Below are 18,286 nucleotides of genomic sequence, written 5' to 3'. Positions count from 1 at the left end.
CAAGCTTGAGTTTGCTCAATTCGGAGCTCATATGCAGAAGTTATGGCAGTTCTGGTTTTCTTGAGAGTGGTTTTTGTCTGGTCCCAGCGGTAGTACCGCGTGCCCCAGCGGTAGTACCGCTTGGAGCTCTCAGCCGTTGTACCGCTGCTTCTGGGCGGTGGTACCGCCAACTTGCTCAGCAAAGACTTGGGCGGTTGTTCCGGCCAGGCACCGCCCAAGTACCGGTCAGGCCTCTGTTTTGATGCGGTACTCGGGCGGTGGTGGCCCGATTGGTCCGGTCGTACCGGTACCACCGGTGTCCGGAGCGGTTCTACCGCTCAGGACTTAGCCGCCCGAGCGCTCAAGGCCATGCGGTTGCACCGGCCCGGTACCACTCGACTACCGCACTCAGGGGTGACTCCCTTCTGTTCCTATGCGGTGGTTGAGCGGTGGCTGGGCGGTTGCTCCGGTTGTTCTTCTCAACCGGTGCTACCGCCTGGTCGCCCGATTGTACCGCCTGGTAGGGTTCTGCACGTATACCGTGAGTCCCGGTTGTATCGGGACCAGGAGCGGTAGTACCGCTCGTGTGCGGGCTGAGTACATAACGGTTGGATTTCCCCCCTCCTATAAAAGGGGGTCTTCTTCCCCAATGAACCCTATCTCTTGAGCTTGTTTTTGCCCCCATTGTTGACCTTCTTTGAGCTTGCTAACTCTCACTTCCTCCATGGATTCTTGCTAGTTTTTGAGGGAAAAGAGAGAGGAGATCTAGATCCACATTTCCACCAATCACTTTCTCCTCTATGTGAGGGGAACCCCTTGGATCTAGATCTTGGAGTTCTTGGTGTTCTCCGTCTTGTTCTTCCTCTCATTTCCCTCCCTAGCATTAGTTGCTCCGGTGGGATTTGAGAGAGAAGGACTTGGGCACTCCGTGTGCCCTTGTCATTGCATTTGGTGCATCGGTTTGAGTTCTCCACGGTGATACGTGGAAGTGAAGTTTGAGAAGCTTATTACTCTTGGGTGTTTGGGCACCCTAGAGCTTGTTCCTCTTGGGTGCCCCTAAATGGTTGGTGTTGTTCGGAGCTCAATCATTGTGGTGTAAAGCTCCGGGCAAGCGTCGGGGTCTCCAATTAGGTTGTGGAGATCGCCCCGAGCAATTTGACGGGTACCGGTGACCGCCCCAAGGGTTGCCAAAGTGTACGGGTTCGGTTACCGCCCCCAAGGGTTTCCATTTGTACGGGTTCGGTGACCGCCCTCAAGGGTCCCTTAGTGGTATCACGGCATCTTGCATTGTGCGAGGGCGTGAGGAGATTACGGTGGCCCTAGTGGCTTCTTGGGGAGCATTGTGCCTCCACACCGCTCCAAACGGAGATTAGCATCCGCAAGGGTGTGAACTTCGGGATACATCGTCGTCTCCGCGTGCCTCGGTTATCTCTTACCCGAGCTCTTTACTTTGTGATAGCCATATTGTTTCTTGTCATATATCTTGCTATCACATAGTTGCTTATCTTGATTAGCATAAGTTGTTGGTGCACATAGGTGAGCCTAGTTGTTTTAGGTTTTGTGCTTGACAAATTAACCGCTAGGTTTATTCCGCATTTGTTCAAGCCTAAATCGTAATTATTTTAAAACGCCTATTCACCCCCCCCTCTAGGCGACATCCACGATCTTTCAAGCGGTCACACACACAGAGGCTTTGTAATGGTTATTGATCAGAGTCATTTCTAATTAGGTGGCTTCGTAATGGTTATTGATTAGAGTTATTTCTAATTAGACAAAACACTGAACCAGTACAGATTTTTTTCAAATCTGTACTTTTAAGAGGAAAAGGAAGATCACTCAACATATCATTATATCATAATACATTCTCTCATTGGTGCACAATACTCTTTTAAGACAGAACTCAAAAAGTCAATGGTCAGGCAAGATTACCGTTTAGAAACCATCGAGAGATTAGCCAAAACTCAATAGTATTTGTTCTGTATAGGCAGCAAATAATAAAAAGAATTCCGCGGTAGTTTTAGTTTTGTTTCCCACAGTTTCTATGCGGGCTGCCAATACAATAGTCATCGCGTGAGTGGCGATCCTGATGGGGCACAGAAGAGCAGACACAGAGAAACAGAGTAACAATTTAAAGCTAGAAAATCCCGTGAGTGACTTTCATAATGCGAAGCCGTTGGAACTAAAAACACATGTTATAGTTTGAAGCAAAGAAGCAACATAGGCATCAGAGCCATCATTGTTTTAATTACTAAAGTGGTGTCAAATAAAGAACCCGCAGAAATGGCACACCAACAATTCGTCAAGCGGCTTTGGCTCATCACACTCGGTCGCCAACACGATATAACCCTGAGGTATTATTTTACTTACATTCTTAGTGAACTGATGACAAATCAAAGAGATAAAGTTGTAAACTGCATATAGTTCAAGAAATATGAATTGTACAAAGCAACTCCTAATTTGAGATGTGCTTCGTCCTTTGAAAGCAAAAAAGGAGAAAGTTTTTGAGCTATATTTTGCAGGACAGGCAAAAAGAATTAAATTTGATTCAATTCAAAGTTTTTATATCAGCATCAAATCGTTGCTCACATTCCTCCCAACGAAGACCAACAATAACACACAAATGTTAAAATGGAGTGATTACCATGGCAACAACTGCCAGAGCCCCGATCCTATCCATCCCATTCATTTGGATGTATATACAGGACGTATACGGGCATGCTGTCCACAAAGTGTAAATTATAATATCTACAAACATAATAACAAATTTAAGTAACCAAGAGAATTCGGCAGATTGGAAGCGCTCATGGTAAATAACATTTTTGGTGTCTCAATTGCAGATCTTACTTCAATTTCACTAACTGAATGGCCAACAACAAGTATTTCGCTCATTTATCTATAAGAATATACATAGTTTTCAAGGGTTGTATCCTTACATAATCATTTGTATCTATCTTCTAAACCCCTTAAAAAGAAAGATAGGAAGAATAAGTTTCCAAGAGTACTCCATAAACTGGAGCATGCCAAACTATTTACTCGCCATGGCATTTTCGTCGTTTCACTCGCACGGGGTATAAAAGGCCGGCTCCGCCCGTGGTGAAACCCTAGCCAGCTCCTCTCCCGCTCGCTCCGCCTCCTCCTCCCCACCCGCGCCTCCCTCTCCTCCTTCCCCGCTGCCGCCCGGCCTCCTCCCCACCCGCCGCCGCCCGGCCTCCTATCCACCCGCGCCTCCCTCTCCTCCTTCCTCGCCACCGCCCGGCCTCCTCCCCACTCGCGCCTCCCTCTCCTCCTTCCACCCCCCCGATTTGGCGCCGCCAAACCCTAACGCCCCGCCTCAGCCCCGCCTCCCACGGGAGGGAAGGAGGAATGGCGAGGCGAGGTAAAGGCAGCGGCGTATGGGACGCGGCGCGGGCGGTGTGGCCCAGGGTGTCGGCCTCCTCCTCCCCTACGCCTCTCTCCTCTGCCCCCAGCGGATAGTCACGCCGCTCCTCTTCCTCTCCCGCGTCTGTCCCGTCGGCGGCGGCGACTTGCAGGCAATAGGCGAGTCCCTGTAGGGGAGAGAGAGGATGAGGGCGTCTCGCGCTCGCTTGTGACCCTCAGCCGTGGCTAGGGTTTCGGGTTGGGCATTGCCTTCGTCGCTGGCGCGGCTCTGGTGGACTCCGGTGGCTCCTCTTCGTCTCCTCCCTCGCCCCCACGCAAGGCAAAGAAGAAACGAAGCACCTCACCTGGCTCCTCAGAACTCAGGCACTTTTGTATTTTTAGGACTTGCTCATATATTTATGTCTAGCTAGGTTCCTGCAAATTGGGTTTAAGAGATGTCTAGATCTAGCTAGGCTCCAATAGAGTAGATTTTTTTGATGTCCTTTTAGGTTTGTTGGCTACCTTGGCTGTTTTTGCATGGGAAGTTTGTTTGTTCCTATCCAATAGATGCTCATATCTAGCTAGATTCCAAGAATGTTTTGTTGTCTTTCTTAAGTTGTTTGGTACCTTCTTTTTTCTTTGGTGTTGATGGGGGCAGATTTATCATATAGTTCTTTTGCTATTTGCAGATAATTTTTTTGTTCTATATAGAAAAACTAAAACTACTCCTTTTAGGCTATCTAAGGGTCTGAAGTGACTAACATTGTAATTAGCGTATGTAAGTATTTATGCTACAATGCTCCCATTTTTCCAATCATAGCTCTTGCTCCAAAATGCACTTTCAAAGAGGTGGTTGAGGCAGAGGTTGTTCTGCTATGCCCCTGAACGTTGTAGTGTCGGGCTGCATTATTTTCTTGTTTTGTATTCTTACTATTCTGCCTCCCCATTTGAAGTTGCTTGAATCTAGGGTGATTCTTCCTTTTGTTTACATTGTAAGCTCTTTCGCCATAAGTTGACTGCGGTTTTTACCACATCTGCTAGGATGGCTTTATTTTTCTTTTCTGGTGGGGAATGCAAGGATCGGGTTAACTATTTACTTGCAATCAAGGACGTCGTCAACATGTAAGTTCAAAAGAACATATTTTAACATATTCCTGCTATATACATTTTATTTCCTCTCTGCTTCCTTCAAAATCAATGCTGGAGACCTTGGCCCTCTCCGATTTTGAAGGAACCAGAGAGGAAATATACAAAGCATATAGCAGCAATAGTTAAAGACGTTCTTTTGAACTTACATGGCTATTTTTTCTGCAAACATGCCAATCTACTTCCATCGTAACGACCTTAATTTGTACCTTCTCATAGATGTACATTTGATTTTGAGCAAGTAGGGAGGCATTATATGATAGCATACAACAAGAAATAGTAAAAGATTGTTACCATCCATGGGACTAACAAAAAATAGAAATTAGAATTATCCGATTGTCCTTATCATGCAAGTTGTAGTTGCGAATGGGACTAACAAAAATTAGAAATAGCATGCAGTACGCTAACCAGCATCAAATCAAGTAACTATTCAACTAACATAAATGAGAGACAAAGAGAGTATTTTCACCTCGAGATTAGACCATCAGAATATGGTTGTGGTGATGCCGTCCATAGATCCGCTCGCCCGCCCGTCGTCCAGAAGGTAGCAACAAAACAAAATAACCCCAAATGCTTACTTAGCAAGGAAATAAATTACAAAGCCAACAAAACACACATCCTTCAAAATTCACTACATTTAGTCTGGTGTGTGATCCAAAAAATGCAGGGGTGACAGACAGAATTGGGGAAAGCTTCAGCACAAACTAAAGAAAACAAAATGAAATGGCCGCTCAATGGCTCGGATTAACCCAACAACTTAATCACAGCAGTCGAAAAGGTGTCTATGGATGCAGACAACAACATGGGACATGGTACCTCAGACACCCTTTACATGAACAATCCAACATTATCTCCAAATAACACTCAAAAAATCCTGCAGCCCAACACCCCTCTAAAGTGGCCCTATAACCCATCCAAACCTATCCCATGTCCTCCGTCGTCGGATCACGATCGCGTGGCCGAAAATTACACCTCATTTGGACAGTCACACCTCCTTCTATGTATAAATATGTCCTCCCCTCCAAAAATTCGGGCAAAAACCATAACTCCCCCTCTCCTCGCGCCGCCAAACACGTCCGGATCCGGTCGGACGCGTCCGCCGCCGCGCCCGTCCAACCGCAGCGCGCCACCTGTCCGCCGTCGACCCGCGCGCCGCTGAGGCCCGCTGGGCCCAGATCCGGCCCCCGCGGACCCGCTCCCTGCCGCCGCCGCTCGCTCGCGACCCCGCCGCTCCGCCGCTGCTTCGCCCCGCCGCCTGCTCGCCGTCACCACCGATGGGCGCCCGGCGCCGCCCTCCGCCGCCTCCGGCCGCGCCTCCCCGCGCCCCGCGGCCCTTCTCCTCCACCGAGCGCCGGATCTGCCTCCTCCGCACCTCTCCGGCCACAGGACCTCTCAACTCCGGTGAACTGCTCTGGCAAACCTCGTGGAACGCGCCAGATCCAGATCTGAAGACTAGGGTTGACCCAAAAATTCCTCTAAGTCATTTATTTTTGCATTCTGAAGCTCTGTTCAACATGCCATAACTCCCCATTTGTAGATCCGTTTTGCATGCATGAGGCCAACTCCACCGCGCGACCCCAAACGGACGTCCGGATTGGCCGGATTTTGTCCCTTTGGGGCACCGATGGGTTCGCCTGTGTCCGGCTTTGTTCGATAGGTCATGCGTGCGTCCACCGCGCGGCCGCACCCCAAATCGTGTCCGGGGTGGACGTGAATAAAAAAATTTAAAAAACTAGAATGAAATAACTAAAAAAGTAAATAAACACATTTAAAAAAAATATAAAACATATATAGGGGTCGGCCACAAAACGGCCCAGTTTCCACGGCCACTTAAAAGGCCCAGTTTCATAATTAACATATAAAAAAACGCCTCCCGCGCGCTCCTGCCGCGCCCGTCGGTGCCGTGGCCGTCGCCGTCTTCACTGGCCGCCGGTGTCGTCGTCGTCGCTGACGAGGTCGACGTAGGCCGGCGGCGTCCACAGGTGGGCCGGCGGTGCGTGGTAGACGGGGGCGGGCTGGACGACCGGAGGTGCCTGCACCACCTCCTCCCGTGGCGACGCCTCCTGCTCCGGTGACCGCGTCGGAGTGGGGCACCAGTTCACGCCCACGCCGGAGGCCATTTCCGGAGCAGTGCAGGACCAGCCCCACCCCTGGCCCAACAGTTGCTGGAACGCGGCCGGCGGATCCTCCTCCATCACCTCCTCTGTGATGGCCGCCATCTGCAGCTCCGGGAAGGCGACGTCCCCGGCGGCAGAGAGGGCCATGGTCTCCTCCAGGCCGTCCCACTGCCGCTCGTCGTGCGTGTTCATGGAGTCGTCCATGACACGCTGTAGGAGAAGGGCCTCCTCCTCCGCTGTCATGCGAGGAGGGGGAGGTGGCGACGGAGACGGGGAAGGCGACGGCGTGGGCGTCAGGCCGCGCACCCGCGTACGCCCGCGCGCCTCTGCATGTGGCCTCCGCGGCCCCGACACGGTACCGGCGAAGTAGGACGCGCGCCGCACGTCGTGCTCGTCCTGGAGCCATGTATCCCACAGCGGGGAGTCGAGGGCATACCTGTGGTCGTAGTACAGGTCGTCGGGGAGGAGGAGGCGGCGGTGCGCGATCTCTTGATGGCGTGCACGGCCGCTCCCCGGGACCGGCGGGATCGGCACACGATCGACGGACAGGTGCCAGTTGTTGGGGAGGTGGACGTCGCTCCAGGGAAGCGGCGTCCCCGTCTCCCAATAATGGCGGCACACCGACGCGCGGACGTAGTACCAGTCGCGCTCGCCGGCGGACGTGGGGGCGATGGAGAAAGCCGTCGGCGCGGGGGCCCGGTGTGGTGGTGATGCGGCCTCCTTCTTCCCGGAGCCGGCGCGGTGCCCCGACGAGGAGCCGGCCTCGCGGTCGTGCTTCCCCTTACGGTTCCAGAAGCCCATGGCGTCGAGGGTGGCCGGCCGACGAGCTTGACAAGGAAGGGGGCTAGGGTTTAGCGCGGTCGGGTTTCGAGGAGGCCGCTGGATGGAGTGGGGCAGTGTGGACTACGACCGGTCCAGGGATTCCCCATTTAAGAAGGACGGTGACCTTCCACTGGGCCGATGACAGGTGGGGTCTGCCACCCGTGCGCATTGATATTGGCGGGCGGGAGGTAGGTGGCCGCCCCGCCACGCGGCCAGATGCAGACGAGCGGCGCGTCCGTTTGGTGTCCGCGGCGACCCAAACCCGACGCAAAGATGCGCTTGAAACGGGTCGGCCCGGACACAAAACGGACCAGATGGGTCCGGGCCGTCGCGCGCTGGGCCGCCTCGTTCGTCTGTTTTACCCCAAACGGATGGGGCCGGACAGGATGGGGTCGCGCAGTGGAGTTGGTCTGATATATCAAAATGTTCATCATGATGTGCTCTTCATTTTGTTCCATTGTGACCTGCTTGTTTGAGTCCATCATGATGCCCAAATGACTGATGCAAGAGTGCTATAAAATGTTAGGTGCTGATTCTTAGCAGAGTATGAGCATTTGTCATTTTTTCTACAATTGTTGTGTGCTGCATATGGTCATGAGCTCTACATGTGTTTTGGTCTATGCCATGTCATCTTTACAGGGGTGTATGTCATGTATTTTTGTGATATTTGTGGTGACTAGCAAAAGCATGCAAAGTAGCTCTCGTGATATTGCTGATTTCAGAGACTTAGAATTTCACTAAGTCATTGCTCTGCTATTATTTTTATGCCATGTATTTATGTTGCTACAGTGAGATCCGTGCTTCTTTTGAGTATGTTCAGTAAGGATGATTTGGACATATGATTGTGCTCTATCCATCTATGCCCCGGTTTGCATTTATGGGGTGCCCTAGCATGTCTCAATCTTGCTCTACTTTTGCTATAAAATGTTCCTGGCATATTGTTTACGTGTTAATCAATTTTTCCAAGGTTGTTGTAGTTGATCCATGCATGCTATGAGCTTGTTATTGCTTTGGTTAGCTTCATGAACATGTCTTCTTGCTGGTAGTATGCTTAGTTTGTCATGCAAGGCTTTGTGATGAGTGAATCGAGCTCGCAAAGATGACTTCATAACTCTGTTTTTGCCATGCCCAGTTTTCTGCTAAGTCTAAATCTGTTAACGAAACTTGCTATGTTTACATGGGTGCCATCATATCTTCTGATCCTTTTTGGCTTATGGTCAGTAAGGGACTTCTATTCTTTTCTTTGAGTAGGTTCATGCCATGCCTTTGTTTGCTATGTTCTGTTCCTGTAGTATGTTTGCTTCTTCTAAATATTGCTTCCTGATGTTAATTCCTGGGATGTTGTTATTTTCACTAAGTTTGTGATGCTGATATCTTTTGCACCTTTTCCATGCTTGTTTGAACCTGCTCTTGTATGATTTAGCCATAGCTCAGTGTTCATATTTTGTCAAGCATCTTGAGTAGATCACTGCCATGCGCTTTGTTGCTATGTTGGAGTGCAGTAGCTTAGTTTCTTGTTGCATTCTAGATGGCATTGTGCTGTTAATCGCAGAATTGTGCCATTCTTGTTTTGCTTGCCATTTGCAAACCGTGCATCCGATTCCGGTGATCTTTATATCGATTTCGACCGAAATTAACTCATGTTTCCAGCGGTGCACTTGGTTTGCCAAGTTGATGCCTGGTTCAATCTTTTCCTTCCGGAGCATGCTTATGCATTGCATATCACGTCTCGCATATCATGCCATGTTTTGCATCATATTGCTTGCGCATTACACCATGGTTGATTGTTGTTTCCCTTGCTTGTGTTCTTGCCTTGGGTAGAGCCAGGAGACAAGTGCGTGATCGAGGAACCCGTTGAGTACGCTTACGAGGATCAAGCCTTCGTCAACTCGGAGAACTTTGCAGGCAAGATGACCATACCCTCGAAATCACTTCTATCTTTGCTTGCTAGTTGTTCGCTCTTTTGCTATGCCGCGATACCTACCACTTGCTATATCATGCCTCCCATATTGCCATGTCAAACCTCTAACTCACCTTTCCCAGCAAACCGTTGTTTGGCTATGTTACCGCTTTTCTCAGCCCCTCTTATAGCATTGCTAGTTGCAGGTGAAGATGGATTTTGTTCCATGTTGGAACATGTTTATTGTTGGGATATCATTATTATATCTTGTTTACTTTAATGCATTTATATACTTGGTAAAGGGTGGAAGGTTCGACCTTATGCATGGTGTTTTGTTCCACTCTTGCCGCCCTAGTTTCCGTCATACCGGTGTTATGTTCATTGATTTTGCGTTCCTTACGCGGTTAGGTTATAATGGGAACCCCTTGACAGTTCGCCTTGAATAAAACTCCTCCAGCAAGGCCCAACCTTGGTTTTACCATTTTCCACCTAAGCCTTTTTCCCTTGGGTTTCGCGGACTCAAGGGTCATCTTTATTTTAAACCCCTGGGCCAGTGCTCCTCTAAGTGTTGTTCCAACTTGTCAGCCGCCGATGGCCACCAGGGGAAACTCTAGGCTGGCCTACCGGAAGTTTGGACAATCCGGTGTGCCCTGAGAACGAGATATATGTAGCTCCTATCGGGATTTGTCGGCACATTCAGGTGGCTTTGCTGGTCTTGTTTTACCATTGTCGAGATGTCTTGTAACCGGGATTCCGAGTCTGATCGGGTCTTCCTGGGAGAAGGAATATCCTTCGTTGACCGTGAGAGCTTGTGATGGGCTAAGTTGGGACACCCCTGCAGGGTTTTGAACTTTCGAAAGCCGTGCCCGCGGTTATGGGCAGATGGAAATTTGTTAATATCCGGTTGTAGAAAACCTGCCGCTTAACTTAATTTAAAATGAACAACCACGTGTGTAGCCGTGATGGTCTCTTTTCGGCGGAGTCCGGGAAGAGAACACGGTCTCGTGTTATGCTTGAACGTAAGTAGTTTCAGGATCACTTCTTGATCTTTATAGCTTCAGACCGTGCTTTGCTTCTTTTCTCGCTCTTATTTGCGTAAGTTAGCCACCATATATGCTAGTGCTTGCTGCAGCTCCACCTCACTAGCTTTTCCTCCCTTTAAGCTTAAATAGTCTTGATCGCGAGGGTGTGAGATTGCTCAGTCCCCGTAACTCACAGATTACTTCCAAAACCAGATGCAGGTGCCGATGATGCCAGTGCAGGGGACGCTACCGAACTCAAATGGGAGTTCGACGAGGATTCAGGACGTTACTATGTATCTTTTCCGGACGATCAGTAGAGGAGCCTAGTTGGGGCGATCGAGGATCTAGTATTTGGGGTTGTTTTTCTTTATTTGGTTCCGTAGTCGGACCTTGATTGTATTCTGGATGATGTAATGCTATATTTATGTATTGTGTGAAGTGGCGATTGTAAGCCAACTCTTTATCCCTTTCTTATTCAGTACATGGGATGTGTAAAGATTACCCCTCTTGCGACATGCCTACTATGCGGTTATGCCTCTAAGTCGTGCTTCGACACGTGAGAGATATAACCGCATCGTGGGTGTTACAGATATGGTGGAGCACCTATGAAGACTCAAGGACAACGCCTAGTTCGACATGTGATGAACTATGAGTTTTAATTTGTATTTGAATTATGAGTTTGTTTCATTGAACTATTGAATTGTATTGATTTCTGTGATGAACTACGGGATAAAATTATTTTTTGTTGAATTTGTGTCCAAGCACGCAGAATTTGGGCCTAATTTGCTCCAAATTTACTGTCGGTTGGCCCTCAAGTGGCGCTATTTCAAACCCCTAGTGGGGCGAACGACTGGATATGCTCTTACATTCATACTCTTTTACAGTAAACCGTAAGACTAGTCATAATGGGAGTAACTTAATATCTAGTAACATAGCGTAGCCTAAGACAAATTTACTTATGTGGCATGTATTTAATGAGAAAAGATGTGTTTAGAGTAATATAATATGTTATCATAACATAGCGTTTCTCAAGAAAAGATGAATCTTAAAATTAATAAATAAAACTATTTATGACATTACTATTATATTACTTTGCACTATAAAAATAGTAACTTAGATTAGTGTCATGTGCATAACACTATAACACTAGTACTAAATTACTCCCTGCTATGACTAGCCTAAAGGTACAACTTGTCGCGGCCGTCTCGGTTAATTAAAAATACGGATTTGCTAAACGCACCTAACCCGTCTGATTGATCAGAAAAGGAGCCCAAAATGCAGCCGGGTCAACAAAGACAACACCGGATCACTCTCTCTTTGCTCATGAGTAGTACTCTACATCTACAAAACCAACCAACCATTTCTTATACTAGTACAACATTCTAAACCAGGCCAAGTTCGCCTGCTTTGACCTGGAACTGTCTCTTCCTAAACTCTCATTTGCATTTGATCACAAAGACATCATAGGCACGCACAATCATGGATTTCGAGTCGCTCGACTAGTCATCGACTAGTCGACGAGTCGCAGTTCCAGGACCGACTCAGCCTCTCGACTCGACTCCTGGGATGAGTCGAGCGACTCGCGCGACTAGTCTCGACTAGTCACCACTAGTCGCGGTTTTTGGGTCGAACGACTCAAGGCAACGTTGGATCTGGAGCACTCTCCCGCCGCCGTGCTGCTGATGCTGCCTCGCTGCTGCTGCTGCGCCCTTGCCGCCGCGCTGCTGCTGCTACTGTTGAAGCTGAAGCGGCAAGAGGAGCGGGCTGGGAGGAGGAGCGGTGGCAAGAGAGCTGTTGCGGGGGAGTTGAGAGATCCATCGCTGGGAGGAGTGGTGGACAGGTGGCAAGAGAGTGGCAGTGAATGTGTGGCAGCTGTGGTGAGGGAGGAAGGAGTGTGGATGGTGGATTAGGTCACGGGAGGAGTATATAGCTACTAGATGGGCTTTTGGGCCACAGGGAAGTGCATAACTAGTGGCCCATCTCTCAGTTGGCCCTGGTTACTGCTGTTGGTGGTGTGCTCCTCCCCTCCTCCCCTGGTTGCTGCTGCTACTGTGCACTCGTGCTCCTCCCCTGACTGCCTGCTGCTTAACTCACGTCGACTCATCGCCATGTCGACTTGTCGACCGTGAGTCTAGACTAGTCACGACTAGTCTAGAGTCGCCCTCCCCGAGCGACCTGTCGACTCATCGACTCGAAAACATTGCGCACAATTGAGTGCCAAGTCACAGCTTTATCACAGCCACGAAGCTACCAAATATTCACATCTCTTGCTTGCACACAACAGAACAACTACTACACCTAAAATCTCCACGCCACGCCATCTCTTCATTTCGTGATGTAGAACCGGTTGTGCGGGGCGCGGGGGTCGGTCATCTTCTCGAAGTCGAGGTCCATGTCATCGTCGTACTCCTCCTCCTCCTGCGGCTCCTGCGCCCTCCGCCGCCGCTCCCGGGCCTCCGCAGCCTCCCGCAGCGTCTTCTTCCGGACGTAGTCCTCGTACGACGTCTCGCACCACTTCTTGGCGTCCCCGATGATCTGCTGGTTGTGCCGTTCCACGTCCCGCTCCAGCTTCACCTTCTCCGTGTTGCGCGGCTCGCCCCAGTAGTCGTACCGGTACATCGGCTTCGACGGGTCGTAGTAGTCCTTGCCGTACACCACCGTCTCGTCCACGTCGTACCGCCCCGGCTCCTCGATGGGGAGGCCCAGGGCCTTCCGGCTGCCGGTTTACATGGGTGTTAATAATGAGAGCGCGTGTGTTGGGTGTGATGAAACTTGTTGTTCAGTAGCAGTTACCAGCATATGTCTCTGAGGAGAGCCTCCCTTTCTTCGTAAGAGCGACGCCACTGCAGCAGATCGTACTCGTCCATTTCTATGTTCCGCCGCATCTTTCCGATTTTGTACTCCTCTCCTCTTTCTTGTGCTTCCGCTTTGAGCCTTTTAATCTCCTGCGTCGGTTAAATTTCAGCATCAGTAAAGGAGTGGCAGAGTGGCGAAACAAAAAATCCAGCTAATGATGGAAGAAACGGTACCTCACGCTCAGCACGAGCAGCCTTCATATCGAGTTCTTTGATGTTCACATTCTATAACAGAAAAAAGTTCAGAACCACAATGGGTGTATCATTAAGGGATCACTGTACTCTGAAATAAAGACTCAATGCTGATCAAAGTAATCATGGCACACAAATGCGTACCACAACTTTCTTTTTAAGCACTGTTTCTTTGACACGTCCTTCAGTGTATTGAATCCTGTTTTCTTCGTCGAATGAGGATGTATCAACTGTTGACTCGTACGTCACATCCTTGAATTTATCTGGATTTTCATCCTCGTGGTCTAAAATCATCTGCTCTGCATTATGCCATTCCCAAAGCTGCAAGCAGATAAAAAACATTCCTGTTAAACCTATCGAATGGGAACCAAATGTGAACACTAGGAGGGAGCAAGAGACACAAGCATGTTAGCGGTAGATATGTGACTACCGTTTCAACAAAGGGGTGGTCCGACACCAAAGGTTCTGTTTCCATGTCTGTCGAAGGCTTTTTCCTAGGAATGGGCGGCCTTCCACCTTCGCGCTGTCAGTGCATATAAAGGTAAGAAGCACACACAAGCACATAACACTGATGAAGTAAGAACAAAAATAATGTGAAAATTCTTGAGGGAATTACTAGATTTAACGAAGTAGCAGAAAACAGAATCAAGAGAGCAAATGTTAAATCAATTGAAAAGTCGTACCCACAGCTGCTCTTCGTTTGTATCCTCCTTTCGGTGAAATATTGGTGGGAAGTCAAACCTATTAAATCTGCAGCAAGGAAGAAGATAGACAACCCTGAGTCAACCGAGACTGAAGGTAAATCGAAGCAATGCATAACACAATGGACATTAAAACCGTCACACAATCAGGACTCATCAGAGTGACCGAGGATAAGGATAGTGAGTTAGTGACAGCACTCACATTAGGTGATCAATGTTAGGATAGACAAGGCGCATTTCAAGTGGGAAACGAAACCGATATGGGTCTCGTTTGGCCTGCAAAACAATAGATAGTTATAATTCATTAGTAAGGCATATCTACTAAAGTTACTGAAATTCCAGGATCCAGGTTGCAAAGAAAAAACAAAAGACATCTTATAAAAAAAACTACTCCCGACCCATATTACTTGTCGCAGCTTTAGTATAAAGTTGTACTAAAGCTGCGACAAGTAATATGGATCGGACGGAGTAACAAAATTGTACAGGAAAGTGCTCTTTTGATCCCAAGCTCACATGCTCTTTGATGTACAGTAAAAATGTTTGGTGATAAACATTGATGAAAGTTTTAACATCCTGCAAATTTTCGTGATGAAATAACATTCGTGGAGGTCTGGACAAAAAAAATCAATGCTCCAAAATGCTTCCAACAATAGTCTTTTCAGATCATCGATTTTGATTTTTTTTGCCCAGACCCACACGAATATCATTTTATCACAAAAAAATTGCAGGCGGTAAAAACATTCATCAATGTTTATCACAAAAAAAAATCAGTTTTTTTAACTATTTTTTCGGATGTTACTGTTCATCGGAGAGCATGTGAGCTCGGTTCAAATACTCCGCGTCTGTATGTACTATCATAATGCAATGTGGATAACCAGGCATTCCTCCACTACATATTGTTTACCATTAGATATCTTCAGAAGCAGCAACAGAAATTGGAAAATGAACTTCAAGGCTAACTAACCAGAATTTCCACATAGACATTCATGCCAGGTTTGATATGGTGGCGGATCCAATACCAATCGTTTCCTTTTATGGGCACCCACCTAAACATATAAAGAGATGCAGCCACACAAATTAAATATCTTCTTACTATGACAAGTTATGTAAAAAAAGTAGAATATTCTAAGAAGGCAAAGTTAGGCCTGACAGTGCCATTCATTGATCATCATTCAACATAATGCTATTGGTAGAATATTGTGATGCAGTTTCGTGCCAACATGCAGATGCCCTTAATATTTCCATGTGGTATTATTCACCGTAGCTAACAGGTCACATTTAGAAGCAAGACAACAACAAAATGTCACTAAAAATATCATAACGCATGATCTTAAATCAGCCATGGTAACTCCATAACTGTGCAGAAGATTAAGAGGAGTACATACCCATCATGTGTGCCACCAATATCCACAAAAGCTCCTTGATGGAGGTGAATAGAGATCACTTTACCGTAACATATCTGCATGTGGTAGATTGAACCATTTATCGAAGGTTAAAATGGTAACAGTCAGCAAGTTACTGAAGAGGGAAGGTACAATCAAAAGTTCAAGTGGAACCTGTCCAGGGTAGAAGAATGGAAGTTCCAGCTGCACAAAAGCAATCAACACATCAGCAATTAACAGGACCAGGAAAAATAGAACTAAATTAGGCAGCAAATTCAAGAGCAAATGGACATACCATATCTTCTCGGTAGTCCTTACCTCTTTTTCGTCTACCAGGGTAGTAATCCTGATCAAACTGCATAACAAAAATAGCCAAGTAGAATATTACTGCTCAGTCCTGAAATGATGAGAATGGCTACAAACACTTGAGGAGATGACAAGCCAGACTCAAAATCATTGTGAATTTGTGATAATCCAAGCATATGAAGAAACCAGAACATTTGAGGGGGTAAAAACTAGTTGACTAACGTTCAGGGCTATCATTAAAAGGCTGTGTTTCTTAAGTGAAATGCAACCATCGCTAGTCTGGATAGTAATAATGGCAAAATACAATCATTACTAGCTGTATAGCTTATAGGAAATCATAGTGCTATAGTAACGTCCATAACCCGACAAATAACAAGTTAGGCTACTGGCTCCAAAGTTCAGTTACTGGGGAAAGTATGACGTTAACACTTACTTTGCAGTGCAGAGCAAATGCAAAACAGATATCTTGAGTTCACCTCAAAATAAATAACAAGGCACCGCCAGCCAACACCAATCACAAGAGTTGAAAGTTGAAACAAAGGTGTACACGGATTGCGGAACAACATTGTTCACAACCAATGTGCAACTAAACAATTTGCAATAAAAGTGCAACTAAACAGGCACATAACAGGCTACTGAATAGTGTATACTGACATGATACCAAGTTACTGCGTTTGAGCATTTCTACAGTCTACTTCAACAAGGAAATATATCATGGAATAACTATCACAATGCATCACTATAATCATTCTACAAGGGTGTTCTTGAACTAATTAATCACCACTGAAATAATACTACAGGTCCTTTTTGAACTAATTGCAGGAAGGCACTTCTTCTGAAATTATCAAGGGTGATAACATAATAGGGAGCAATGATCAACACATCTCCTGACAAATGTGTGACTCGAGAAGCTCTCACATATGTGAGTTGCAGATTTGCAGTCCACAACAATCATTTAGCTACAAGCAGACCACTAATTTCAAAAGCCAACTTCGATTGCATCATACCAGAACAAATTCAGAATGCTCTGCTGCAATGACAGAACTATTTTCTCGTAGAATCATCATCATGGCCATTGCGGATTTGCGAGTACTGGACACAGATAATCGATTGAGTTATAGTGATATACTACCTTGTAGGAATCCTCCTCCAGCCTGTCCCTGTTGGTATCCACCCACTCCTTGTACTGCTTCAGGAACACCTTGTACCGCTCCAGCGCCAGATCCTGCGGCGCGTCCTCCACCTTCTCCACGTTGGTCACCCCCTTGGCGGCGGCGGCCTCCATGTCCACCCGCTCCGACGCCGCCCTGTGAGCCTCCCTTATGAACGCCAGCTCGTCCTGGTCCACCTCCCAGCCGGGCGGCGGCCAGTCCCGCGGCGGCACGAGCCGCAGCGGGAGCCGGCCGGCCCACGAGGTCTCGAGGGGCTCGGGCGTCTCGCGCATGGAGAAGAGGCGCTCGAGGTACCCCGGCTCGGACTCCACCTTCTCGCGGTAGGCCGGGGTGAGCATGCGGAACGCCTCGACGGACTCCGGCGAGGTGAGCGGCACCTCCTCGCCCTCGTTCAGGCTGTGGCGCGCGAAGGCCACCTCGGGGCTCATCGCCTCCTCCCAGGGCGCCCACCCGTGCTCGACCCAGCTCCGGCGGCGCGCGACGTCCTCGGGCTCGGTGTTCTTGACGAGGATGGAGGGGAGCACGGGCGGGTCGTCGGCGGGGATCTCGTCGGGGCCCGAGGGGGAGACGGAGAGGGCGAGGCGGCGGAGGCGGGGCCGGAGTATGGGCTTGGGGCGGAGGCCCGGAGGGGCGAGGAGGTGGAGGAAGGTGGCGCTGGTCGCCATTTTCTTGCGGGGTTTGGGAGGACGGCGCGGCGGTCGGTCGGTCGTCCCGACGAGGGGTTTAAGACGCCGGGAGGATAAGGTGCGGCCGCTGGGAGCCACCTGTCAGCGAGTGATCCAGCTCCGTTATTACCAGTTCTTTTTTATTTCAGAAATCTCGCCTTCTCTTTTCCAAAATCCATACTGCCACCGTCCTGATTTACAGCCCTCTTGTAGTGTAATCATAGTTTGACTAGGATTTTAATAATTAAAAATATAAGTTAGACGTATCAACAATAATACTCCCTTTGTCTCATAATGTAAGACTTTCTTTACACTATACTAGTGTTGAACAACCTCTTACGTTATGGGATGGAGGGAGTACTTTCTAAATACATCTGTCGCAGCAATAAGTAATACTAGCATATATGCCCATGCATTGCAACGGGGGAGAGAATTGATGTATAATTGATTAAGTAGTTTTAACTGAGTAGGGCATTTTGGAGACCGAGCTCCATGGAGCCCTTTATTTTGAAAACTTTAAGATTTATAAATTTTAGTTTTAAAAAATCTGAAAAAAAAATTATACATGTATGCAAGGATGTAAAGTGCATGCATGGAAAAATTCAGGATGAAATACCTTAAATTGCGAGCTGCACACAAAAAACAAAATCATGGACTTTAAAGATGAACA

At 48.0% G+C, this 18,286-nt stretch overlaps 1 protein-coding gene across 1 annotated transcript; it reads right to left on the bottom strand.

The window, feature by feature from the left end:
* Nucleotides 1–12,553: 12,553 nt before the first annotated feature.
* On the bottom strand, nucleotides 12,554–17,718 carry LOC125547044 (protein PLASTID TRANSCRIPTIONALLY ACTIVE 10-like; the record flags this gene model as incomplete). Its single annotated transcript, XM_048711082.1, has 12 exons — nucleotides 12,554–13,059; nucleotides 13,137–13,288; nucleotides 13,373–13,423; nucleotides 13,535–13,711; nucleotides 13,821–13,913; nucleotides 14,074–14,140; nucleotides 14,294–14,367; nucleotides 15,056–15,137; nucleotides 15,477–15,550; nucleotides 15,648–15,677; nucleotides 15,769–15,828; nucleotides 16,912–17,718. Coding segments are annotated over 12 exons (2,058 nt in total), but the record flags the coding sequence as incomplete, so codon positions are not given.
* Nucleotides 17,719–18,286: the final 568 nt, after the last annotated feature.

The sequence above is a fragment of the Triticum urartu genome, chromosome 3 (assembly GCF_003073215.2).
Source record: "Triticum urartu cultivar G1812 chromosome 3, Tu2.1, whole genome shotgun sequence".
NCBI classification, from domain to species: domain Eukaryota; kingdom Viridiplantae; phylum Streptophyta; class Magnoliopsida; order Poales; family Poaceae; genus Triticum; species Triticum urartu.
The sequence above is the reverse complement of the archived record's forward strand: the minus strand, read 5'-3'. Positions and strand labels throughout refer to the sequence as shown.